The 26,059-nt window shown below is 44.0% G+C and overlaps 3 protein-coding genes across 6 annotated transcripts in view; 1 reads left to right on the top strand and 2 right to left on the bottom strand.

Moving 5' to 3' along the window:
• Positions 1-757: 757 nt before the first annotated feature.
• Positions 758-3,528, bottom strand: tmem30c (transmembrane protein 30C). Its single transcript, XM_071919218.2, has 7 exons — positions 2,877-3,528; positions 2,330-2,446; positions 2,082-2,189; positions 1,901-1,991; positions 1,663-1,809; positions 1,293-1,505; positions 758-1,091 (listed from the first exon to the last, which is right to left on the bottom strand). Exons 1-7 carry the CDS (start codon positions 3,072-3,074, stop codon positions 904-906), a joined length of 1,062 nt encoding a protein of 353 aa, XP_071775319.1. The 5' UTR covers positions 3,075-3,528; the 3' UTR covers positions 758-903.
• A 136-nt stretch (positions 3,529-3,664) lies between these two features.
• Positions 3,665-26,059, bottom strand: part of cmss1 (cms1 ribosomal small subunit homolog) — a 32,127-nt gene continuing 9,732 nt past the window's right edge. For 2 of the 4 annotated variants that reach the window (XM_078285964.1, XM_071919211.2), the window contains exons 2-10: positions 5,970-6,109; positions 5,361-5,438; positions 5,104-5,239; positions 4,947-5,006; positions 4,735-4,837; positions 4,585-4,645; positions 4,386-4,473; positions 4,211-4,299; positions 3,665-4,005 (exon numbers count right to left, since the gene is read on the bottom strand). In XM_078285964.1, the coding sequence (XP_078142090.1) occupies positions 3,922-4,005; positions 4,211-4,299; positions 4,386-4,473; positions 4,585-4,645; positions 4,735-4,837; positions 4,947-5,006; positions 5,104-5,239; positions 5,361-5,438; positions 5,970-6,109 (839 nt within the window). In that variant the 3' untranslated portion in view covers positions 3,665-3,921. The remainder of the gene's footprint in view (positions 4,006-4,210; positions 4,300-4,385; positions 4,474-4,584; positions 4,646-4,734; positions 4,838-4,946; positions 5,007-5,103; positions 5,240-5,360; positions 5,439-5,969; positions 6,110-26,059) is intronic. The other 2 variants (XM_071919208.2, XM_071919209.2) reach the window with 2 other exon arrangements.
• Positions 16,788-18,733, top strand: LOC139927176 (filamin A-interacting protein 1-like). Its single transcript, XM_071919216.2, has 4 exons — positions 16,788-16,847; positions 17,439-17,672; positions 17,868-18,038; positions 18,524-18,733. The coding sequence occupies exons 1-4, from the start codon at positions 16,788-16,790 to the stop codon at positions 18,731-18,733; spliced, it is 675 nt and encodes a 224-aa protein (XP_071775317.2).

Below are 26,059 nucleotides of genomic sequence, written 5' to 3'. Positions count from 1 at the left end.
CATTGTGTGTCCTTAGTATCACAGAGTTCTTCAAGTGGCATTACACTTTTGTACATTAGTGTCACTTCTGAGCATTCGTGGTCCCATACGAGAACATGAACAGTTAACCAATACTGGCTTCACTGGGTATCCTTAGTGCCACTTTAATTTTGAAACCCTTGTCCCAAAAGTCATCCTTTATTAAACTTGCAGAATTAGAGGGTTACATTCCTAATAACATTTTATTCTGCATTCTGTTACACTTTTCAAAAGGTAAATACAAATGCTTGTGGTGACTGGATTCCAGCGATAGTAATGTCTACTGTTCATGAACTCGTATCAAATTATGTGTATTAAAAAAATTAAAATGTTCTACCAAAAACTAAAAATTAGCTGGAAGCCTGTGCAGCCCAAATAAATGACACACAATAACCACTAGCACTGCCATCACACGGTCAGATGTACAAAAGTAAAAATCTGACAAAAGCACCCCTGCCCCTCCCTCCCCCTCCCCCTCCAACCTTGTAAAATATATTGACTGCATAAGTCTGGTTGAGTTTGAAATGCCTGCAAGGAAATGATCTTTCAGAAACGGGTGTACATCAGAGCACCATCACAACAAAAGCAGTCACACACCATTTAAGTGGCTCATTTAGTTGATATGTAAATAGAAAGTAACTCTCCAGATGTACAGCTGAATTCCTCATTGTTTTTCACACATTCTCCTCTGTCATTTGTTATTGTGGCAGATTTACAGATAGATTCTCCATATCCCTCATTTACTCACATCTTTTATTTACATCAGTGTTCTTGTCATTTAGGATTTGTTTCCTCTTTAGAACCGCTCCTAAGCAACATTCTCACTCACTCAGCTGCTTGTCTCTCTTTCACTCCTGGGCGTCCCTGTGAGCTTCTTCCCTCCACTCACTCCTCCATGTTCTTTCCATTCTTACCAAACTTCCACCACATGACTGTGAGGATGACAGCGATGAGTAGGATCAGGCCGCTGGTCACTAGGTAAGCGATGGGCAGGAAGCGGTTCTGACCTCCGAACCAGGTCACCGTCGTCAGCACCACTTCCTTTCTGCCTCGGAAGTACTGCACAGGGAAGTCTGGGAGGGCAAAGGTCAAGGCTGAATAGAGATACTCCAAAAAAATAAAGAGAACCCAAATATAGCCGACCCAGAGTCTTAAAGTAATCACCTTATTTATAGCTCTAATAGAGTCTAACAGTTCTTCATCGTTCCCTTCTCCTGATACTACTTCAACCCACGCAACACACACCCTGGCTAGTTAAACCAGTTGAAGGATACTGTAGGAGATCTCGATGCTGTAGTTCCCCACCGGCAGACCGGCAGCAAAGGGCACATTGGCACGGTTCAGAACCCCATAGAGCTTCTTGAAATTGGGGAAGGCCGCCTCCCTCATCCATATAATCAGGTCCTCGTTGATGAATCCGTTGTTTTCGGCGTTCTGAGGATCCAGCTCGTACACAGGCTTCTGCCAGTACAGTGGCTTCGTTGTGCCTGTGGAGTCAGCGTTCAAAAACCTTTTTTCACACCACTTAACCCCAATATGCAATCAGAAGCCAAATGCATTCAATATTCCTGAAGAGCTACAGTGCCGAGAAATAATTAAAACATGTGCTTAGCTGCGTTTGTTCAAGGATGCATCCCCATTTACCTTCAAACACTTGTGGCAGTGTCAAGTTCCCCGTCTTTGGGTTGCGGAACTTGATGTTTTTGTCAGTATACCAGGTGATGCCCCTCCTGAATAGAGGGACCTGCTTTGAGGAGCCGCCGGAGCCATGATATACCAGAGTGAAGGAGTCTGGGAGAACACAAATAAGTTAACAGCACAGTGAGAGGGGGTGTTGAGAGGAATGCGGAGGATGGATGTGACGAGTGGTAACGTGATTCACCGTTGAAGATACTGTTGGCTACAGCACCGCAGGGGGCGATGGGGAGTCCGTTCTGGTCCCTTGAAAACGGCTCACAGTATGAACTTGGGTTCTGGACAGAGAGCAAGGACAATGGAGAGACAGAGTGATGACAACAGTCTCTCTTGGGATGTTTGAGAGAAAAATATGAGACAAAGATTACCTCAAGGTTTCGCTTCCTGCCGACCATCTGTCCATCATCTCTGGAGTCCATGTATCTGCGGAGGTTCTGGTGGAAGTTTTGGAGGCCGTAATAGAAAAAGACATCTCCCTGGGACAGGAACAGAAAACACATCATCAGTCTAGCTAGGCTGAAGTCTGTCCTTGACTCACTTGATGCTTTTCAGGCAAGCATGAACACACATGAAACGTAACTCCAGGTTATGCTCGTCAAACCTACAGGTCATTTACCTTGAATTCTTTTTCAATGGGAAAGACCACGGTGCAATTGCAGGACTGTAACGCCTTGCTGGCGTTTTGACGCTTTTCAAAGCATTTATTACATGTCCCGGCCTCTGTGTAGTCCAGCTGGGAAGACAGGAGAGAGGGAGAGAAAGAATACATGAAACGAAGAGACTCCTGTTTCGACCGCTGTGCCTGTATGTCTCATTCAAAACACACCCTTGATCTTTCCTCTCCATGTCACTCCCTTTTATTGCACCTCTCCCGCTCTCTGCTTATCTTATCAGAGAGCAAGAACCTCTAAGCTTTTTTGCACTACAATGCGTCTTAGTGTACATTAAATAGAAATGGAATACATTTTGTTCAATACATTTTTGGCCCTCTAACTGAATGACAGACCAAATACTACTACCAAAGTCAACACACACACACACAAAGTGCACTTCCCACTCTCTCTCTCTCACACACACACACACACACACACACAAGCCGAGTTTGTGTGCTTTACAGCGTTAGACTATTTCAAGTGCACTTCTCAGAAAACACACTCACCCACCTTCAGTTCCTGTGTGCTCTGCACAGTGAGGAGCAGCCACACTCCCAGCAGCATACACAGCAGAGCCAAACAGTAGAAGAAGGGCAGCACAGTGTTAGCTGTTAGCATGGGAGACCAGGCAGGTAGCCTCTGCTGTTTGAAGGCCGAGTTGTCCGGCCTGCGAGCCAGAGGCCCAGAGTTGGCCTTCGCTTTGCCCATGAGAGGGAACTCTAGCTGGGGACAGGAGAGGGACTCGGGTGGGGATGGACAGCCGGAGATCCAAAAGGGTGGACAACAGGCCGCTCCTCTCTCTTCTCTTCCTGTTCTTTATTTCAACAACGTTATCTCTCTGTACTCACACTCACTACTCTGCCTGCCAAGAGAGTTTCCCAGCAGGCCTTGCAGGGCGGGGAGACCTTTGGGACGGACCGCTGGCTGTTACTCATTAACCACAGTTCTTTGCTTTACTTCCTCATTCTGTCTCTTCTGCTATTTCTTTTCGTTTTGTTTCGTTGTTTCTTCTTTATTGTTTCCCTCCACAAGACACACACACAGGGTTCCGTTTACTCAGATCAGTGATGACTTAAAATAGCATAGAAAAGTATTTTATATCTTTATAAAAACTTGCCGTGGGACAGATATCCGTCGGTTCCGGCCTCTTCTTTGCTGCTTTAGAATGCCGTTTCACAGGATGTTATGATAAATGGGACTTCCTAGTGGGCGAGTAAACTCATGACCTCACATTCTCAGTGGGAGGGACTTCCCTGGGTCAGAGTAAACAAACAGAGGGATGCTGGTTTCATTCAGAGTCCGTTTATTCAATCCATCACACTGGGACATCGTGTTGGAATACAAGAGTGAACAAACAACATCACACATTTGACATGGTCTCTGAAAATAGTAAAAGCACAACACAAGTTTCACACTGAGACAAAGGGAAAACAAACAGGATGGTGCACACAGGCCAGAGGTCCCTCAGCATGTCATGAAGAACGTATCAGTATGATGCTTTAAGCACTGAGTCATTGTGTGGAATATCAACACCAGCAAGGTCTACAAGGTGCATTTAAAACAGGCCGATTTTGACTTTGCCTTCTTTGCAGCCATTCAGGATACCAGTATCCAGCAGCTTCAGGAAGTCCACTTTGACCTGAAAGAGACACACACAGGCTGCATTACACAGAAATGTTTCATCAATAGGCAAAGCACGAAAAACAACATCACTAAACAAAGCACAAAAATCTCAACAAATGTCAACTTTTACCATGCACTGCTAAAGTGATCCTAAAGTCGAACTTGCCAAATACATACAAACTGTCCCTCTCTGTTCAGCCCAGCAGGGGGCAGCAGCTCACCTCAGGAACGTCCACCATCCTTCGGAGCTTCTGGTCCCTCCAGTTCCAGTCCAGGACCAGGTAGCGCAACGCCTGCATGTTCAAACCCTCTAGGAGAGATGAGAGTTTCCACAGAATGAGAGGGGATTCAGAGGCATCTGGACGTACATGGTGGGACTGTCATGTCCACACTCACCTTTCTCAATGAGAGCAGAGAGCCTGCCAGGTGTCCCCACTCCGATGTGGGTGATGCCCTTCTGCAGCAGCTTCACCTGTTCCTCTACCTGCACAGACAAAGGCAGACACACAAAGAAAACTGTTTGTTTTGCTCCAACAGGTCATTGTACGCAATCCACACACAGCATATGCATCATAATGAGTATCATCTCTTCTACCTTGATGTGTTTTGCAAAGAGCTTCAATACTTTGGCTTCACCCTTGAAGGTCGTCAGCTGCCTGGGGATGACACAGAACAAGTAAACACTCATGTTAAAGCTAATTAAAAAGTTGTAAACAGCAATAAACATCATTGATCTGTTACTTACTTGATGAGCTCGATGGTTCGGAGGGCAGAGCTACAGACGATGAGCAGAACCACAGAACTCTTCTCAGTGTGCTGCTTTTGGATCTTCGCCCATTTGGGACAAACTAAGCATAACAGGGAGAAAGATGACAGAGAACGGAGACTCAATTTGTGTCTTAACAGAAGTAAACAGTCAAGACAAACTTTACCCAATAAGATTAGAACACCACTCACTCTCTTTCAGATAGGAGGAGAGGCTGTGCGTTAAGTCGTTGCTGTTCAGGAAACAGGAGTCTAGAAGACACGGGAGGACAGACAGAGACCCGGTGAGTCGACAAATCACTGGGTAGCAATTAAGCTTCCAGGTTAAAGGGGAGACGGCCTGACTCACCCTGCAATTTGAGCTCTTCCAGCTCAATAACAGAGCGCTTGTCTGAGAAGTATTGTGTGACCAGGTTCTGCAGGTCCGCCGGACAGCCTGGTTTCGGTTCAGAGGAGGCCAATACGTCTGTAATCGTCTTCTTCTTCTGGAAAACAAAATACATTCAAGTAATACACACTGACAAAGACCAGTGATTGACAGTGCACTGAACTGTCTATTGTTCCTCTTTGCACCAGCAGGTGTCCCTATAGTGCGCTCATGCTCACCTTCCTCCTTTTTTTGGGTTTTGTTGACTTGTCATCTTCATTCGGTTTCTTCTCCTCCTGAGCAACTAAACACTCTTTCTGTGAAAACAATATGTTAAGAGCACATGATTTAGGCTGAAGACTTACATAAGACCCATTTACATCAGTGGTTTGAATAAATTATTATTTGAACACACTGAATTCATTCATCAGAGGTAAAAAGAAGAGTTTGGTATATATGAAATTAGACATGGAGGTGAAATCTGTTCAGTCCTCGTTGTACTATATATATATATATATATATATATATATATATATATATATATACACACTCATCTAGAAATAAGGTGACCATTTCAAAACAAAAACACACTAAAGCCCAAATGCTGATGCAAGGCTAGCGTCACACTTCAAGATTGATTAATTTTACTGTCACTCATGTCACAGCATTATGGGTAGTTTTTTGCTCTACTACTACTCACTTCAACTTTGAAGTCTACTCAACCAAATTTGGAAAAACAGTATAACATTCTGACATTTTCAGTATTATAGGGTTAGAAAAAATACCTTGTGTACTGCAACAACCTACTGATGAGCAGGTACTACACAGAAGGTATAAGATTATAATACCTGTTCACTCTTTTTCCTCTTCTTGGCCTTGGCTGGCTTTTCTGTTACACTCTTCCTCTTCTTCCCTGTTTTCGTCTGTGTGTTGGGTTTCTCTGTCGGCTCTTTCTCTTCTGCTATCTCCTCCTCTGCCTCAGACACATCTGAAAAAAAAAATGAGGGAGAGATTTCCTCATTACAAAGTTGGAGTTAGGGGTTAACTTGCAACCGAGAGCTGTACAAGGTCTGTAAGATGAACAGACGCTCAGGGTAAAAAGCTAGTCAAAGCTGGCACGACATACCAGAGCCAAGAACACATTTCAGACTAGCTTACATGGAGTCTTGCTATATTAAAAGGCATGTAAACTTGCTCACCCCTAGCCAAAGTTCCATCTGAGAAACAGACAAAAACTCTTCATGGATAACAAGGTTATGGAGTCACAAAATCCATTTCCTCAGTTAGGCCCCTGAGCCGATGCTTTGGCATTAGCACATCATAATGTCTCAGGCTGGTTGGGCTATTCATCAGGCAAAGTGTACTTCAGTGCACATTACTGTCGCTATAGAGACCAAGTAGGAATACGCAAATGTTACCTTGGATACCAACAATGTAGCAGTCATCAAACCAAGCATCTGGTTATCTTTAGCCTCCCTATTGCTACTTCTTCTCACTCCATACCTCTCATCTCATGCTGTGAGGTCACGCACAGACCTCCTGGCAAGAGGGCAAATGAGGATGCTTGCTCATAAATACCTTAGCTTTAATTAAAACAGACAAATGCCAGAGTCTGAACTCGGCTATAAATCTGCAGGTCTCGTAACACTGTCCTTACTCAATATGCACATGGAAAATTGCCTGCTATTAAAGTTCCATTGGGGTACACTGCAAAGAATAGACAGGCAGAGAATGCCTCTCTGTATTATTCAGCAGCCAAAGCTAAAATGCGTCATGTGAGATCCCAGCAAGAACCAAAGTTCAAGCTTGGTTAAGTTTGAATACAGTACATGTCGGTCTGTGACCAGGGCTGTTTGACAGCAGCATGTCGCCGGGCTTTTCAACCTAGCCCAATTCAAGGTGTTTGATCGGTTGAGGAGTCCATGAACTCAGAAATAGGCTACCTGTCAAGTTAAACTACACCAACATGCTTCATCTGTAGCTACAGACCTACTTTGTACTTTCTTTTATTATCTAGCTTGCCTCCATGCCATGGCAGGGACATTATTTCCTCCTTTATACCCTAAACACTCCTGAATGAAGCTGTGTAAGGCCTATTACTCACTGCCTATTTAACTGAAGAAGGGTATTTGTAGCAACACATCTAGCAAACCACCAAATCATTTCAAAGTAGGCTTAGAGCTAATGCTGACAGGCACTTAAAGATTAAGGCAATTTTTGGTGGCTGCACACTTGAATACTTGATCTTTATGTGGAATTGGCAGTTATTTGAAGCACTACAGAAGTATACTTGGTGAGGGCTTACAATGGAGTTGTGCAGTGATGTTTTTAGCCATAGTCCGTTCCCCCTGGGTCCTCCCGGATGCTTTAGTCTATTCATTGTCCGAGTGTCTGGCATTGCTGACAGTTACGTGCATGAAGCTGACGCAGAGCTCAATGTAACACAGTGACAAATGGTGCCGAAACACGCCTCTGACCTGCCACAGTGGGTTGCTGCCCATGGTCATGAGCACTCCCAACTTGATCGCATCACAAGTCACGCCAGCCTTTCCTCTTTGAGCCACAGCAACCCCGCCCACCCCTGCATCGCTCCAGCCCCCTTGCGTTGTCCTCTTATCTCCCATCTCACCATCTCTCCATCCAATCTTTGTTATTACACCCTCCCCCATCGCTTTCCTTCTCTATCACTCTTCCTTGGGTCCATTATGGCCAGAGGGGCAGATAAAAGGAGGAGAGGGATGAAGGGAGCAGGGAGCAAGTACAGGCAATCACAGTCATCTTTTTCTCTCTGGCAGGTCCTTTGTTTTCCATCCTTCCATAGCCACACCCCTTCTGTACTTCTTTTACTCCTTCACTCTATCTGTCCCTCCCAAACCTTTATCCTTCTTTACAGTCATCTGTCAGGGCAAGCACTCCTTCTCTCTACAGACCACCCCCACCATTGGTGGACCAAGCCAACCATTCTCCACACCCTCTCTCTTTTTGGTACACATATCTGTTTCTTACTCTCTCTTATCCTGGACTGTTGTAAGGGAAAGTGAGGACACACAGGTGCCAAAGAGAAAGGAAGAGAGAAGAGAGGGAAGAAAGAAGACTGATTAGAGGACTCTCTCAAGAGGTGCCAAAGAGAGGATTAGAGAGAAGAAGGGCTTCATGCAAAGACACTGGAGAGAGAGACACGGACAATTATCAAATCCAGGCCTCACTGTGCTCATCCGCCCACCTGTCTTGCAGGAGGTAAGGTCTATCTCTCTGGTGGTATTTTTATCTGCTGCTTAGCTTCAGTTGTGTTTAGTTGTGTTTGTGTTTAATAGTGTAGGGTGCTTTGGGATGTCTAGCATGATTTGACTTTTCTGGCATATTAATGATGATTGATCAGTATCTTGTGTATGCACCTGTGACAAAGTGTGAAAAGGATAAACATTTTAACAAAGAATCAAATATTTTGCTGCAAGTGCCCATTAATGGTGCCTGGATGACCTGATTTAGTCATGGGTTCATGAACAGCAAGGGGAAATCTCTAGCTCAGAATAAATCTTACAATTAAAATATTTTAACTTTCTAACACTGATATGACTTGTTGCAACCACAATTTATGTGCTTGACTGACACAACAAAGGGTGAAATCATCCTGCATTATTGTTCTGTGTTAATTGAGCATGAAAATACTGTTAATTTCTGCTCTGCAATAGCCTATGTGTTCTGAACTTAACCATAAGGCCTAAGATGAGTAAAGGACGTTGTGGGGGCAGCCAGATTGACAGTGGGTTTAAACCCCAATCCTAATCTCTTTAACACCATAAAGACCACCCTTGCAAACCTGTCAAGGAGCGAGAGCCGCCGAACACCACGCTGTGTGTTTCTATGTGTATTGAGCTGCTGATTCAGCACATATTTGACTTGGATTATGTGGGGGATGGACTTGATACTTAATAAACCATGGGGTGCATCCATCCACTCGTTAGAATGCAAGCGTATATCTTTGCGTGAATACGTATGTACAATGTAGGGTCACAGGGGGTGTTAAGTGTCAGAGGGGTAGTGGTTTTCCCCTGTGGGACAGTACAGGGATCACATTTCCCTCTAGAATGACTGTGGAGGGGATTCCATGAAAAGACTCCTATTAATAAAACACACAAATGCTAGGCTAGTACCAAACCACTGAGAACAGAGAAGATGCAAGAGCACAGAGGTTTGTGGTACCTAGAGACTAGTCATCAAAATCTTTGTTATCAACTGTAAATGGTGCCATCACGTTTACGTTTAAAAACACTTGCAACTTTGGGGCAAGACATCTATGCTGCTAGTTAAAGGAGCATTGCACCCAATCAAGCAACCCAACCCAAGCCTGACTGACCTTTTCCTTCCAAATGTATAATCAGTCTGCCAGCATTGTACCGTGTGATGTTTGGACTGTAAAAATAACCTTAAGTGACGTGTATCACACCAAGGTTATTCTTCACAAGCAAGAGCCATTCTGGGACCAGAGACTGACAAAACAGACATGGGGTTTATCTAATGAGACTCATTCTGTCTGAGAAACATACTGTAGCATTATAGGCAGTTCAAAGTCAGCTTTCTTTCAGGAAAGTTCCTCTTTTTGCAAATGCAAGATAGAATGCTACAGCTGCAATGGGGCCATTTAGATGTTAGGGGTCAAAGGCTGAAAATTAGCTGTGGTTTCCTCCATCCCTGTACATGGTGTGAGAACATAGCAGTTATTAGGGGAGCTCTAAATTGACACTGGGGGTCTTAGCACCATTGTTGGGACTACAACAGGCCAACATATCATAGCATTGGGTTACACAGCCTATTTTAGTAGTCCAATGAGAGGGCGAGCAAAGATCTATACAGTATATCGCAATACTTTCCTGCATGATATTGTATCCATAGGCTGATGCCAAATGCAATGCGTACAGCATCATTTAAATGAATAATTTGGAATATTTTCTAATTGCATTAATATGTAGTTAAATTGTTGATATAATTACAATATTTTCAGGGACATTGGCAATTCTTGCTCCCAGGACAGAGAGACGAAGAACAGCTGAATGTGTGAGGAAAGAACAGAATTAAGAAACACCTGATAAAGGAATGGAAGTTGCAGGAAAGATGATTAGAGGCTAACTCAATGCATGTATAATAGAGCTGGAGGGCTTAACACAGTAAACAAGTAGGGAGAAAACCAATCTAGGGCTCAAAAGCTGAGGAGTGTTGCCTGCAGAGTGTAGAAATGCACCCATGAGAAGCTGAATACCCTGAGTGTTTCTTAACCCTTGACCCTGATACCCTTCAGGCCACGGTCACTCCAGATGGTGGAGACTTGAGGAGGAAGCTCCGTGCGTTCAGATGAATATGGGTCAATGAGTTTACAGCTCAGATAACCGGAGATCAATGGAAGCGAATGGCTGTGGAGATGGCTCCGATGAGGAGAAATGGAGCAGCCCGGTCGCCTTTAATGGATGATCAATAGAGGTGACTGGTTTTAATGGATGGACGATGGCGCTGACTGGTTGTAATGAGAATCAATCGACTGGTTTCAAGAAAGGGCTGATTCGGCTCCAGACAAATAACAATCTGATGGCTGACTGGTTATGAGGGGTTAGGGTGACATGTGCATGCTCCTGTATACTGGCACAATTCTTAGACACCTGCTTAAAAATGTCTCTCCCTATGTCCCTCCTTTGCAGTTTTGTGGTGATTATCCCATGGGAGCAGATAGGCCTAAGTGGCCTCAGTAAAGCTCTTAATCACCACCACAGTTTACTCTATTAGTCTGATTAAAGATACCACTCCCACCTGTACAGAAGGATAAGACAAACCAATTACACCTTACAACCTCCTACAACCTGTGTAGGACGCGTCCGATTACACTTTCGATACAGGCACAGCTAGGAGGCCGACTGCCCGGTCTTGCATGAAGCAGATACTGTGTGGTGCTTTTGTTTATGGTCATGTCACGATTTAGGTGTTTCTGTAAAAGCAATATAATACTTTCTATGAAATCAATTCGCCGGTGGTTTTGAGGATCGATAACTCATCTCAAGACAAGTACCAATTGCCTGATCTGGGGGGGTAGTAGTTATTGGTCTTGGAGGCCTGCAGTTTCCTCTCTAAAGCCACTATTGAGCATGTGTTATTGTTAAATCAATGGGGACTTTAGGCTACACGCACAAAGTTAACAAGCAGGCTATAGTGGAATGAGTCATTGGAAGACAGCCAGAATAGATTACCAGTGTCTGGTAACAAATTCAGTCGGCTTGCAACATTTTGCTCTTCAGCCCATTCAGCCTGTTGTCCTAACGTTTCAACCTTGCCGTCACTTTGTTGTTGTCCTGCTGGGTGTCGGGAAACAAAGCCTGGGCCTTGTTCTACATAGATCTTTTAGGCTGGCTAATCGAAGGAGAAATAAAGATAAGATATAAAAAATAAAGAAGTCCAAAGAGGCTCCACATTGTCCTGGCAGATTTATAAGCCTCTCTGTGGAGTGGTAGGGCTAGACATTGTGTCTGGCCAGCTTCGTGGTACCAGGGAGTGATACAAACCCGCTTAGATGGAATCCCAATGTCTGTTAATTGGCTGTCTGTGCATTTCTTAGGGCTTGTTAGGCTACAGACTTGATGTTGTTAGTCTTTCAAGCTCAGAGCTGTCACACGAGAAGGTGCAGGGGCAGAAAGTCACCAGCAGGAGGAGCAATGGAAGCACAGTGAGGCCAGCAATGTTATCCACTGAAAGTTAATACAACCCCAAGTGGATCCACAGGCTGGGCTTTAGAACTCTTTTGACAGAAATACTTTTAGAATTGGACTTGGACCTTTGCTAAAGCTACTCATTTTTCACACTCACATGGATAGCAAACACACACACACACACACACACACACACACAAATGCACTTCTTGCTCCAAAACAATAAGCACTGAAAAGAATCAAACCTAAGAAATATGGCTTATCATGGATAAAAACAGTTAAACTGTTCCTAACCAGTCTCTGGTGTTTAAGTTTAAGAACTGTGTATATTCAGCTGTAAGCTAATGATTGTGGATGCTGCACAATGAGGCTAAGCCAGGCAGCTCTACAAGACCTCAAGTTTTCTAAAGTAAAACCAAGGTTAACGTCCACTCGGACAAGGACAACGCAGTGCCTGGCCCCCTTTTCATAAAACGTGTTACATAACTATCACTACATCTTAGTCAAATAGTTAGGAAAGACCTTGTACTTGCGCATGTCTGTTTATGTAGCGTGTGTGTATGTGTGTGTGTGTAGTGTGCATTATCATTTCTCAGCTGGTTCTCTTCTCTTTTATAGTTAAGCAATGCAGAGCGGCTGGGTTTATTGAATGATCTATGATCTGACCTCTGACGTCATGGCTGTGCCATACGAGGTCCATGTGTCTGTTGGGAGAGTCTAACTGTTCATCGTATGAGGCCTTGTGATGAGTCAAGGCCCTCTAATGTTTTAATTGAAAAGACAGGGTAATACTGTACTGGACCTGGGTCAGTCAGTATCCGCAAATAATTCTTAGGGTTTGTTTTAACCTGTTTGATAGGTAGAGGTTACTGGATCAGAACAATTCAGCTAGCCTCAGATAAGCGGTCAATCACAGAAAAAGTTAAGCTAAATTGACTTTCAATTGTCTCTCAGTGACCGCCATAGTTTCTGGCCCTCATTTTATTGTTTTGTGTGGTATAACCCACCCATGTGGCTACGACAAACCAAGTATTTGCAAAAACTATTTGGACCAAGTCTGTAGTGTATTCTGTAGACTAAGGGTTCTTAAGATTTTACAGCCTAGGACCCAAATGAGAAAATCCTTTTCTCACCTTGGCATGCCCTTGACAGCATATTGCAACTCTTGCCATGTGGGTACCCACAAGTAGGCCCCAACCGATTTGTGCTGCCAACCTTTAGCTTAAGAAACTAGGCTTTTGATTCCACTTCCATGTGTTCTTTCTTCCTCTTAACTTAACATGGCAGCAACTCTCCGCTCTTTACCTACAGACTTAATCCTATATTATTCCCTTCTCCCTCCCTATATAGATCTCCCAGTGGCAGCTATCATGTGGATGATATTTGTAACACTGTGCTCTCGTCTTTCGCTCTCTATCAATCACCGCTGCAGGACTCTGATGCAATACAAGAGGCATCTAGGATCTGATATCGGAGTGAGGATGGGGGTCAAACATGTGTTAGTGTGAAATGCGCGTGTATGCACACACACACACACACACACAAAATCATCGAGAGGCGCTAGAATTTCACATGTCTTCCCTATCCAAGGAGCGACCTTCTGTCAAGGAAGCTTTACTGGAGCAGTCTAATCTCCAGAAGAGGACACATGTCTTACATCAGAACTAAAAAACGTGTATCAGATTTCATTACATCACCGACCGCCAAATGGTCTCTGTTTTGCTTTCCACACCTATATTTCAAGCCACAATCGTTTGATTAATAGACCTGAATTACTAGGATGTGGGAAAGACCACCATCAAATGAATTAATCTATACAAGCAATAACCATTTAGGAATATGCTTAAAAAAGCAACACACAACATGGTAGGTCTACATATTAAACTTACTTCCATATAATGCTTTTAACATACATCAGTGATATCAGAATGAAAGCACAGTAAAGTACTGCATTACCTCATACTGTTAGAAAACAGTTTGGCTTACTCTCGCCATTCTATTAAAGTTCTATAACCAACACAAGCATAATCTAGACTTCAAAGACCACTTCATGACTGACAGCTCTGTGGTGGCTTACTATTAACTGATGGCAATGACGTGTGGTTTTCATTCACACATCTACAAAGTAGGAAAGGATTCAATCACAAGTTGAGCCAGAGGTTCAGATCATAAATTCCTAGAAACGTTCAAAGGAATCTATATCATCAGAAATGGTTTGTAGTCTTTCGTCAACCCCAACTTGAGCGCTCAGTAGTCTTAAAAGACTTGAGCAGTGTGAGCAACACAGAGGGCAGGAACACTGCAGCATCTGGCACTTTAACTTATCAATGGCAATGAAAGGGGAGAGGAAGCCAGGCTCAAATATTTAACACTTTCTGTCAGGCGCTTCAAACAAAACACCTCCGACTGGCGACAGAAGGGAGAGACGCTTCAGGTAGAAAATTAGGATGTTTAGAAATTCTTCCTTGCTAAATGCGAGAAATTCACAGATGCAAAACAGTTCATAGCCTTGCAATCCCCATTCTATATGTATGTTTCGAATCCTATAACTGACGTAATAATTATGTAATTGGTATCCAATATGATGACAAACTTATCTTTCATTTGAGCCATTTCCAATGACTTAAGAATCATGATAACACTGAATTAAGTTTTAAAATCAAATCATTAAGACCGTGCTGATTTCCCACTGGTCCCTGAGATGGCAGAGATCTACTCCAAACTACATGCTCACGCCAAGAAATGTCAATAGTCTAACACTTCAGATGGACCACGGGGTTTAACTTATTTCATTTCATTGCTGTACTTCCCCGTCAGGGACAGTGATATGAAGATGACAGCAAAGACGGTTGACAGTAACTTCATTATCTAATGTTCTCGGGCTTTTTGAGAATGTCGTCTTAAATGTACCAAGCATTTAGCATTACGTGCAGCCTAACCATATTATGTTGCTATAACATAGAATGGTGGCATTATTGTACACAAAATGAAATTGCTGGGTGTTTAAGATCTCCCCCGCTCTCTCGCTAGATTGGTAACTGTATAATGTCTCCTTTACAACGCACTTACCAACCATGGCTGAAGTGCTGCACTCCTGCCAACACATAAAGCAGCCATAAAGACTGTGATTTAAGGAGTGCTGCGCTGTGCCAACTTGACCCTGGCACCGGTGGCCGCGGTGGGCTCCAGAGCACAGACTGAGCCAGCCTCCCATGACAGGTGGATATAAAGTGGATTTGAGCTGCCCATGGGGAATGGATGGCTAGAGACAGACTGGATAAGGTACAGACAGGCCCACTCAGCGCTTTATTAATGGTTTCATACACAGGTGATAAACCTCAACATGGTTTATTGCTGCTTACATAGCCGGGTTGAGAATGTCAGGGAATAGGTGACCATTCATCGGTCTCAGCCCATGACCATATTCACCTAACTGTTAAGATGCCACCTGTGTGCGTGTGGAGGGAGCGAGGGATATTGTTATTTTTTCTAAGTGTTAATGGTTTATTCCCAGGGCAGCCGGTGCCCTTCAGAGTAGATGGGGACAGGCAGGCGGGATGCAGGCATGCAGCCCTGGGTGGTGTTCAGATAAATAAACAGAGGCGGCCAGCCACATGTGCAGCTGCCAGCCTGCCTGCCAGCGGACAGTCCTCAGTGGGGTAACCCTGGCAACTATTATTGAAGCCAACTCTGGCTCGGAGCCAGAACTGAAGTTAAGGGGTATTTGCACATGCCTGGCACTGTGTGGGTGCGTGTGTGCTTGGACATCAGTATGCATGTGCCTGTCTAGACATTATGTGCGCATACTACAGAAAGAAAGAGAATCTGACATGTGTGTGTGTGTGTGAACTGCAAGGTGTTCAGACTTCATCAGCATCAGTCATCTGGAGGCCGAGGGCAAGGAAACAGCAGCACGTGTCTTGGCTAGACTGCTTGCATTAACAGCACCGTCAACGGATGGGTTGAGGAAAAAATATACACACTCTGGTCCAAGGGAAACAGACCCCAGGCCACCACAGAAAATATGTGCCAAAGATCACCAAGTCACATCAACTTTGCTGCATGGCTTGATCTTGTCTGACTTAATCCGCCCCAACCTTACGCTACACCTATTCTAGTTGACTGATAAAGGTTGTCTCAGCAGTAAAAAATCTCAACCATTTCCTTTCTTTGATATAAATAATTCGAATAAAAGCTTAGCATTGACTCTGGGCCTCTGAATCACCAAGATGATGTGGGAATAGAGAGAACAATTTTAGGGCAAGCCATAGAGTGTATTGTATTGTGCTGCACACGTTGGACAGGAGCGGGCCTGTATGTAATGGGGATTCAGCTTTGTGATTATGATTCCTCAGTAAGTCCAGCCAGCTTGAAAGAGACCTAATGAAAGCTCTTCTACACTCGTGTTAAGAGCTTCATCATTCCTTCCATTGCTGTAAACTAGTGGAGTGAAGGAACAGGGAGGGAGCCAAGACAGCTCCATCTGTCTTAGTGATTGATACCGAGAGGATAACAACTCAGCAGGAGGGAGGTCGAGGACGTCACTCACTCTCTAGCACTCTCTTTCTCTCCAGACAGAAGCAAGGAGAAAAATGCTGCTATGCAGAAACAATGCATTATGTAAGCTAACACTCTCACAAGGAATCGATATCCGAAGGCTGTCATTGGCTACAGTCCAAGACGGGCTAAAGGGCTGTGTTTCTGTTTTGCCTCTGTTTTTCTTACACAATGTTTGTCCCTGATGTACCACTGTTCATCTTGTTTAGAGAGACTCAAGGTTGCTCTCAGGCCTTGATGACAACAAGCAGCTGTTGCCTGCTTCAGTGTGTATGTGTGCTCGTGTCTGTATGCAATAGAGAGAGAGACAGAGAGAGAGAGTGAGAGAGAGAGAGAAAGAGAGAGTCTCTGCTCCCCCTTTCTCTGTTTCCACAAAATGGAAAACATAAGGGCCTATGGTTACTTATCTAAAGAAGCTTGATGAACAACTTGGGGATAAAAGGCCTCCCGTGCAACTGCAAGTGCTTTGACGAGAGGAGAGTAAGAGAACAAAGAGATGACATCATGTTTCACTACAAACTCGCTCGCTTTTTCCCTCTAAATATGGGATGAGAAAACCAAGTCAGAGAACCCTGGCTGGCAAGCACTGTTTAGCTGAGGTGATTTGAACTAATAACACGCACATACACACACACACACAATAAACACCACCGGCCACACACACACACACATCTAGTCCTCATATGGTCAGTAATCAAGGCCCCACTTGCTGGCGCCCTTCCGTCCTCTTGTCTGCCAAGCTGACACTGATCACTGTAAATGTGCTAAGAGAGAGACTATGAGATGACATAAGCCTAACACAAAGCAAATGTTAATGGCAGGCGTAGGCCTATCTATTTCAGTAACACTAACTGTTATGACAAGAGGCCTTCTGAGTTTGGATTAGCCCATAAACTCTTATGATATCATAGGCATCAGCCAGTCACTTATCAAACCTACACAATAGCCACTTGTATGGTGATAACAACGCCTGACCTTGTTTAACCACACTTTCAACCGGTACCCACATTTCACTTTGTCCCTGCAACTCCCACCTCTCTCACCACTTTTTCATTCTCCCGTTCCTCCTAGGTGGCCTTGAAAGATATGCATTCCCATGGTAACGGCAGCAAAATGGCTTCCTGGAGTCGAGGTGATCCAAAGAGACACAACTCAGAGCAACTCGTCCAGCCCCTGAAACTCTCTGACCAGAGGGACAGCAGCAGGCGAGACAGGAAAGAGAAGCGGGAGGGCAGAAGCATGGGAAAAGACCTGTCCCGGGATGACTTGCTGTTCCTACTCGGTATGCTGGAGGGAGAGCTCCAGGTGAGTAACAAGACCTGTTCACATCCGACTTACAAGCCTGCAGAATCTACTTCACGTGCTTCTGAATCTAACGCCAGTCTCATATGCCCTAAGTCTTTTAAACTGGCTACAGCTACCTCGAGACAGTCAGTCATATTCAAGCCATAACATACTGAAGGTAAAACCCATGTTCTACTGCAATGTTCATCACACCAGGCCAGAGATGAGGTAATCACAGTGTTGAAAGCAGAGAAGACAGATTCAGCTCTACTGGAGGCCCAGTATGGTTTTGGAGGACCAGGGGAGGTGCTCCATGCCCTGCAGAGAGACTCGCTCCAGGCCCAGCGGGACCAGCTGCAGGATGTCTATGAAAAACCAATGGCTGAGGTACTGGAAACAATAACAAGAACACTCAGTCACTCTCAGATGTTTAAAGAGATACCTTAGTCCAGAATCACCACACTGAATGCGTTACTCTCCGCATTCATTTCTAATAAGAGAATCCGTTACTGCTGCAGATTAATTACGTTGCAATACAGGTGTTGCATGCATTAGATCTATTCTACTTATGCAATGATTATGCATCTGCAAACTAAAATTAATGTTGTTTTGCCCCGTTTTGTTTTCTTTTGTAATGAAAATACTACAATAATAGAACAATAGTCTAATCATTCATTTCACTAGGTTTGTGTGGGATCTTTGCATAGAATTCTAGATCCTGTTTTGCAGCAACATAAATGTATTACAGATTAAGTGTGATCCTGGCGTTAGACTTTGTTCACACATATAGACCTAGTACCCCTTCCATGTACAAGTCAAGGTACACCGACATCTTTCTCTTCACGGCTCCTGTTCCTTCCCTTGCCCCTTAGCTGGATCGCTTGGTGGAGGCCCAGAGGCAGTCAGCCAGACAGATGCTGGAGCAGCTGGTGGAGGTGGAGCGCTCCCACAGCGGCGCCCTCTGTAGGCTGGAGGAGCAGGAGAGGAACCACAGGGCCTTCATCCAGAAGAGTGACGACCTCACCACTCTACTGGAGCAGGACCGAGAGAGGTCGGTGGACCAAACCCTAGGGGCCCCCTAAGAATGCCTGAGCAAAGTCAAAGACCAAATAATAGTAGGCTTGTTAATAGTTCAGATTTTCCCACCAAATTAGCAGCGCTGTGTTGACGTGCTAATTTTACAAATATCCATCCATGCCATTCAGAATCCCTCCTGGTGGAAGGGAGATGAGGATTTAGAGCTAGCGTAAAAAGAGGCAGAGGGATTAAAGTATTTCAGCACACTGGAGGAAGCCAGATCTGTGCTCTGTGATGTACACTTGTGCAGGCTTAGATTCTTTTAGTCTATGTTGGTCTGTAATGCTCTTCATGGCTGAGTGAGAGAGCAGAGGCGCTGCCGGCCACTGTATTTCTACTAGACAGTGCCTGTGACCTCAAGCCTGTATTTAGAGCTACTCCACTCAGACACAGGCCATTACATCCCGGGCTTGGTTAGGCCTTGTGGCCGGCCTGGCTCTGTTCACTCTCCCTTGTAAACACATAAACATGCACTCACATGCAATTATATGCACAGTCTAAATTGGCACCCTCACTCAATCTCCTGCCCAACTCAACAATACCGCACAGCAATGGCTGAAGCCTTAATCTAAAGTAAGTAAATGGGCTGGGGGGTTGGGAGGTGAGTAGTAAGATTCCAGTCCCAAATAACTGACATTCAGATGTGGCATATGCTCATAGCTAGGCCTAATCTGAAGGTGGTCACTGGTTCTGTAAGCTATTTGAGGCCCATAACAGCGCTGTTGTGTTGAGGTCTCTGGTTGTCTCGGCTCATGTACCACCAGAGTCCACTCTGTAATCTAGTTGTGTAGAGACCAGACCCGCACTCGGCTCGCAGCCTTGAGAGGAGACTACTTGTCTGCCTCGCTGTGCCAAGGTCCAAACGCTTTACTGATCCGCCGCAAACACACACTCAATTAAAGAGCAAAAATAGCCATGCCAGTAGAGTGATTTACTTTACTAGAATTTTGACTATTCAAATACAATGTGGAAACCCTAAACATGCTCACACAAAGGCTTTGTGGTTCATCTCGGCCTAATGATGATTAATACATGAGTAGACAGCATGTCTGTGGTGTGGTGTGAACCCTGTGTTGCTCATACATTCCTGACTGCTAGAACACAGAGGGTTTTCATCCCCCAGCCTGCCCTCCTCTATGCAGCCCATTAGGAACATGTGTCTTAAAAACATATTGCACTAGAACTTATGCTGCCTATGCTGGCTGAGATTGTCTATGACTATGATGCAATGTCAGGTAAGACTGTTGTATGTATCAGCAGGAGTAGTCTTTTGTTATTTTGTTATTCATAGGCCTAAGCCTATCCATGGCATTCATCTCTACCTGAGGGCTATAACTCTCCTCTCCCTATTTTGGTTGTTTGCCTCTTTCCTCTCAACCCAATAAATGACCTAATCATGCAGGTGATAAAACACACGCACATGCACACACACACACACACACACACACACACACACACACACACACACACACACACACACACACACACACACACACACACACACACACACACACACACACACACACACACACACACACACACACACACCATTGGGATATTTTCTTCCCTGTGTTTATATTTGTTATCAGGCACACTTGAAAAATTGTTTATATTCCCTTTCTTCGCCTTCCCAACTGCACTCCAGCTTCTTTGAGCTTGGCACAAATAGAGGGTTTGAGCAGAGTCAACGCTTGCATTTATCCACAGGGTAAACAACACAAGGCGCATGGCACTATGCCTGTCACATCCCTTTCATCTCCCTCTCTATCCTCCATCTATTTCGTCCCCCCATCTTGCTCCGCAGTAGCCTAAATATTTAACAGAAAAAAATTCCACCCCTACTCAGGATCCTCTTCAGCTCTTTCTCAATCTTCCTCCCCCTTCCTTTTCAAAGTGTATGTTCTGAGCCAAGTGAGCCACTCAGCCCAGCCTAATACCAGCGCCTCCATCTCCCTTTCATTTCACTGAAAAAGTAGCTGCGAGGGTGCCGTGTGCAGACCAGATGATCTGTTTTAACTGTGAACTATACGGTAAATTCCAGTCATGGCGTATAGAAAGATAATCACTATGTGCCATAGTATGATCCCCGTTGCGTGTCAAAGGATGATTACATCTGCGCATCATAATGCAGCAATCTGGTTGTTCCAACCTCAGCTATCAGAACATGCTTGAGGCCCGTGTGTGTTTCCTATGGTCTGTCACTGGGCTGACAGGTTCTCAGCGTTAACCGCGCACACATGTTCGCCACACACAAAGCATCCATGCTGTCATCTGTCCACTTGAGTTCTGAATCACTAACACTTCCCAAACTCTACCCTACACCCGCAAACCACTTTTAAGCTCTTTCATGTTTTCACTCCCCAAACGATGTGGCCTACTCATCATCAATATATCATCAATAAGTGCTAGAGATGCAGGGAAGGAATGCAGAGTTTAGAGAGACGGAGAGCAGAGGAGAAGAGGAGCAAAAATACTGAATGAGAAAAAGCTCTCTGGCTTGGTTAAACAAGGCGGAGGAAATGTTTTGTAGGCTCTGCCCAAAGGAAAAGGACAAAGTAAACTTGGCCGTGCCACAGCGGAAACCCACAGCTGTTCTGTCCATCCCACACACTCAAACACATCCACCATCCGCCTGCTCAGCCAGTAATGTGTCAGGAGGAGATGTGCATAAATTACCATAGGAGTCTGGCAGTGCATCACTTGACAGAGCAGAACCACTATTCTGATCTCAAACTGTCAAGCCCATTCATTTGCTGTCCTGGGAGGTCGGGTTAAAGTCACTCCTTCATTTTCATTAAACTTGCTGATAAAGGAAGAGAAAAAAAAACAGGATAGTCTGCCTGAGCGAGTGGCTTTTCTCTTTGCGTCTTCACTATGCCTTTTCGATGACCCTATACAGCAGTGCTTAGTCTAACTGGTGGATCTATTGCAGGCAAAAAAAACACTCAATCTCTCTAAATTATACCTCTGGAAGACTGTGAGAGCTATGAGAACAGAGAAGAGAGTGCTCACATAACAGGCTTATTACATATCGGCCATGTTTGAGGGCTTTCCTGGAAATGCCTTTGAGGGATTCAATCATGTATGTAATTGAGGACAAGCAATGAAGCTGCCAGCCCCTCCTATAAGGGAAACAGGACCTCATGAACTCTGGTTTGGGAGTTGGTCAGTGCATAGGAATTGCTTGGAATGAGGAGGATTGCTCTCTCACATTCCACAACTTTAGAGAAATAGCTCATCTTACTGAACCCCTTCCTTACAAAAGAGTCTCTAGTGCAGAACAATCAGGCATGTTGGTTTACTAACCATACAGGCACTTTCTACAGCAATGTATTGGGGCCTACAGCTGATAACTGATTTGCCAGTGTAGGTAATGTGTCACAATTTGCCAGTCAGGGTAATGCATGGCACAAGTGACACACTCTTCCTCCATTGGCAGGAGAGTTAGTTGTGTGTTGACCAATACACTTGCCAACAGTCATGTCTATAAATAGAGAAGTTTCCAGTGTGTCTTTGAGCTGTTTTGCAAATACTTGTCTGATGACGAAATGTCACAGGGGAAATATTTCACCTTTAATTGGGGACTTGAGGGTTTTGCCTGAGAAAAAAAAAAAAGACCAAAAGAGGTACATTTCCCCCTGAAATCAAGAACGAGCAGCCACAATGTGCATAACTGCTCCTGGCGGGGAATGCATGCTACAGTCAGACCTGTGTGTTTGTGTGTTTATATTCCTCCCGCAGCACTCAGCCATTAAACTGCTAGTACTATGATCTGGCAAGCTAAAAGGTGAAGGCCCATTTCTTTTTCCATGATCATTTTTGTCATTCTTATCATGACAGATGAGACTAGTAGTGAGAACGATGAGAGTATCATCTGTCATCCCTCCCTGCTTCCACTGAGCACCTAGATTTGATTAGAGTAATCCATCAGGGAGGCTGAAGGAACTGTCGAATGCAAGAAAAAAATGCAAGTTGCAACTGCAAAAAATAGGAGGCTCGGCTTAAGGCAAAGAGGTAGGATGAAAAACAATGGGAGGAGAGAGAGAGAGAGAGAGAGAGAGAGAGAGAGAGAGAGAGAGAGAGAGAGAGAGAGAGAGAGAGAGAGAGAGAGAGAGAGAGAGAGAGAGAGAGAGAGAGAGAGAGAGAAAGAAAGAAAGAGAGAGAAAGCAAGAAAGAAAGAAAGAGAGGGACATATGGATGTAATTGTGGGCCGATGAGCTGATGATGTCATCTCACAGTCAGGTTATCAGGCCCCAGGCACAGCAGCTACAACACGAAACATGTCTCTCTTCTTAAACTATACAAGAACACCACATATACACAACATGATACATTATGCATGCTTCTAGAAGAGCTACAGTTTCTAGGACATGCCAGGTTAGGCCTTGTACTTACGTAGCCTGGTTACATTACTAACATGTTTGCTCAGGCTAATCCTGCAAATTGAAACTGTTAGCCTCTCTAGTTTGGATTGTGATTGAAGGTTTAGCTCCCCCTCACACACACCCTCTGTCCTTCCCATTAGCCTCTCTGGCATGGCTGCACAATGACCTCATCTGGAATGGGCTAAACTCCAGTAAAATACACACACACACACACACACACACACACACACAGCAGAAGAGACTGTACAGTCCCATATAAGGGCTTGCTGATGATGTAATGGGCGCCATGGGCTGCCAGTGGGGCTCAGTGTGCAGAGCACTTCTCATAATGTTTGGTTTTCCGGATGGAATGTCCACATTGCTGGGAACGCCGGGAGAGAGAGAGGTGAAAGAGCAGAGAGAATTTATTCTCTGAGGATTTAAGGACAGAGGCCAACAGCACAGGTAGGAACAACCAAAAGACTTGTGAACAGCAGAAAAATACAGATGTGCATTTAGAAGCGTGTGGCTTAGATAAACTTTGCTTTGTAAATGCAAGATGAGCCATTACAGACAGACCATCTGTTGAGCAATTCTGCACGGATTTCATTGTGTTTTATAGTGCCTAGTTGATACCAAATAACCAAAGTGCACTTAAAGATGCCTAAATTATATATTTCAAAAAAGTTAAAAGTAAAGAGCGCAACTGGGATAAAAGTCTCATTGGGTCAAATAGTTAAGTTGAAAAACCTATTGGCATTGTTTTATTTAAATTAATCTTCTAGGCATATTTAAATATTTTATCTTCTAAAAGAAGATTATTAATATTAAACAATATTCAGAGCACAAAATGACACATCTGAAGCAATCTGGAGGTTAAGTGCAGTAGCCTACTAATTTATGCGCTGTACTATAAATTTCCAATGCAATTTATCAAAAACAATCCATTTAGAACATTAGAACCTTATGCATGGAGCTTGGTAGAAACATTCCAAATGCCTTTAAATTGACCGTATAAAGATGGAAATTCAAACATTTGCATAAGATTAAAAAAAAAAAAAGTATGTCTTGTTAATTTGTTAATTTAGTATCCAAAAGGTAGTATGGTAACTTTGGCTGTCTAAGGTTATACTATACATATATTATAGGCGACTAGGGCTACTTAATGTAATATTAGGCTTTATCTGAAAGCAAACATTTACCAAATGTCACTTTGGTGGAACCTTTTCACTTAAAAGGATGTTTCCACATGAAATAATGAATAGTCTCACATTAAAAACTTCTAACATTAGCTGCCCCAGGATTCTTATTCATTACTCCCCCCTCCTCCTCGACTCAAATCAGCCTGCATCTGTGCAGTTTGTAGTGCTCTAGATTTTCAGAGTAAATGCAAGTAGACATAAGTGATGCTACCTGGGGCATCCAATATTAGTGGTTAACAGTCCATGAACTCATATGGAGAGACGTATTCTAAAAAGTGAAAATGCTCTGGTGAGACATCATTTTTAAGTCTATGTATGCACGTATGTGTGTGCATGTGCATAAAAAAAAAAGATATTATTAGATATTTATAATATTATAAGATATATATTTTACAAATGAACAGAGATTTGAACAGACATTTTAAGATGCAGTATATATATAAGAAAATCAGGCTAATAAAAATCAACCAAATCAGCTTTTACAATAGTTATAGGGCTATAGAGAAACAATGCTGCCAAAAAAAAACTTTTTTCCTGCCCATGATTAAGCATGGAACTGTTACCACTCTATATTTTAAAGCCCTCTCTGCTGGTACTGACACTGTAAAATGTCCTACGGCCAGTTTTCTGGTGACAAACAGACAGACAGCACAAAGTTATTCCAGACAACAGAAAACACATGCCATAAAACATGAACGCGAAATGTATGTACTGAATTTAATTGTATGCTGGTATGCATCTGGAGAAACGCGAGGAGTGACAGCACTTGGTAAATGTAGCCAGTCTGTAATTACTTATGGAACAGGGGGAATTCCTGCCTCTCCAAGCTGGAAATGGGGTAGAGTTAGAGGGGCACAGAGGGAGGGTGATGGGGTGCAGCCTGGAGGGTACTCAAGGGTAGAGGAACTTCTTAATTAACAAACACTCCCTGCCAAGGGACCATCTGTCGTGCCAGTCAAAACATCCTACAGAACGCACGCTGCGGGGAGAGGGCTGAAGAGAAAACACACACACGTATCTACATGGCACGTAATAGGGTTTACACACATACACAAATGTAGAGAGAGACGTGTACATGCGCACAGATACAGAAACATAGGGAAAGTGTTCCTAGTTTCTGCACAGGTCAATAGAGTAGGCAGGAAATTATGTCATTGCCATAGTCTTTCCTGTTTGAGGGAAAGCCCACAACTTTAACAGCAGCATAATGAAAGAAACTTTTATACTGGAAATAAACAGCATAGGAACTTATTTGTGTTTTACTGTCTAAATGGCAAAAAGTTGCCTTAATGTCTGATATAGAGTCAACTGCACAATAAACTAGACCACAACATTATCTTTGACATAAACATAATTTGCTTATCTCTACAGACTCAAGTTCCTGATTGTAAAGGAGAAAGAATACCAGGAGAGAAAGGAGAAGAAAAGTGAAAGCGAAGTCTCAGATCTGAAAGAGGAGCTGACAAAGCTGAAGGCTTTTGCGTTGCTGGTTGTGAACGAGCAGCAGTGTCTGAGTGAGCAGCTGGAAGAACAGAGCAGACGTGTCCAAGAACTGACCACCATCACTGACCACGCCAAGCAGGAGCTCAGTGCCGCTTACACCAAGGCAAAGGAAGAGGAGCTCAAAGCCCTGCATCTGGAGGCGGAGCTACACAACCAGGTTTCCATCTTTTACCAAAAGCAAGAGGCAATGACAGCTAAACTAGCTGATGAGGATGCTCAGAACCAACAGCTCCGACAGCGACTGGTGGCCCTCAGCCATCAA

The sequence above is a fragment of the Centroberyx gerrardi genome, chromosome 10, assembly GCF_048128805.1.
Source record: "Centroberyx gerrardi isolate f3 chromosome 10, fCenGer3.hap1.cur.20231027, whole genome shotgun sequence".
NCBI classification, from domain to species: Eukaryota; Metazoa; Chordata; class Actinopteri; order Beryciformes; family Berycidae; genus Centroberyx; species Centroberyx gerrardi.
Note: the sequence above shows the minus strand (reverse complement) of the source record. Positions and strands in the feature narration are given on the sequence as shown.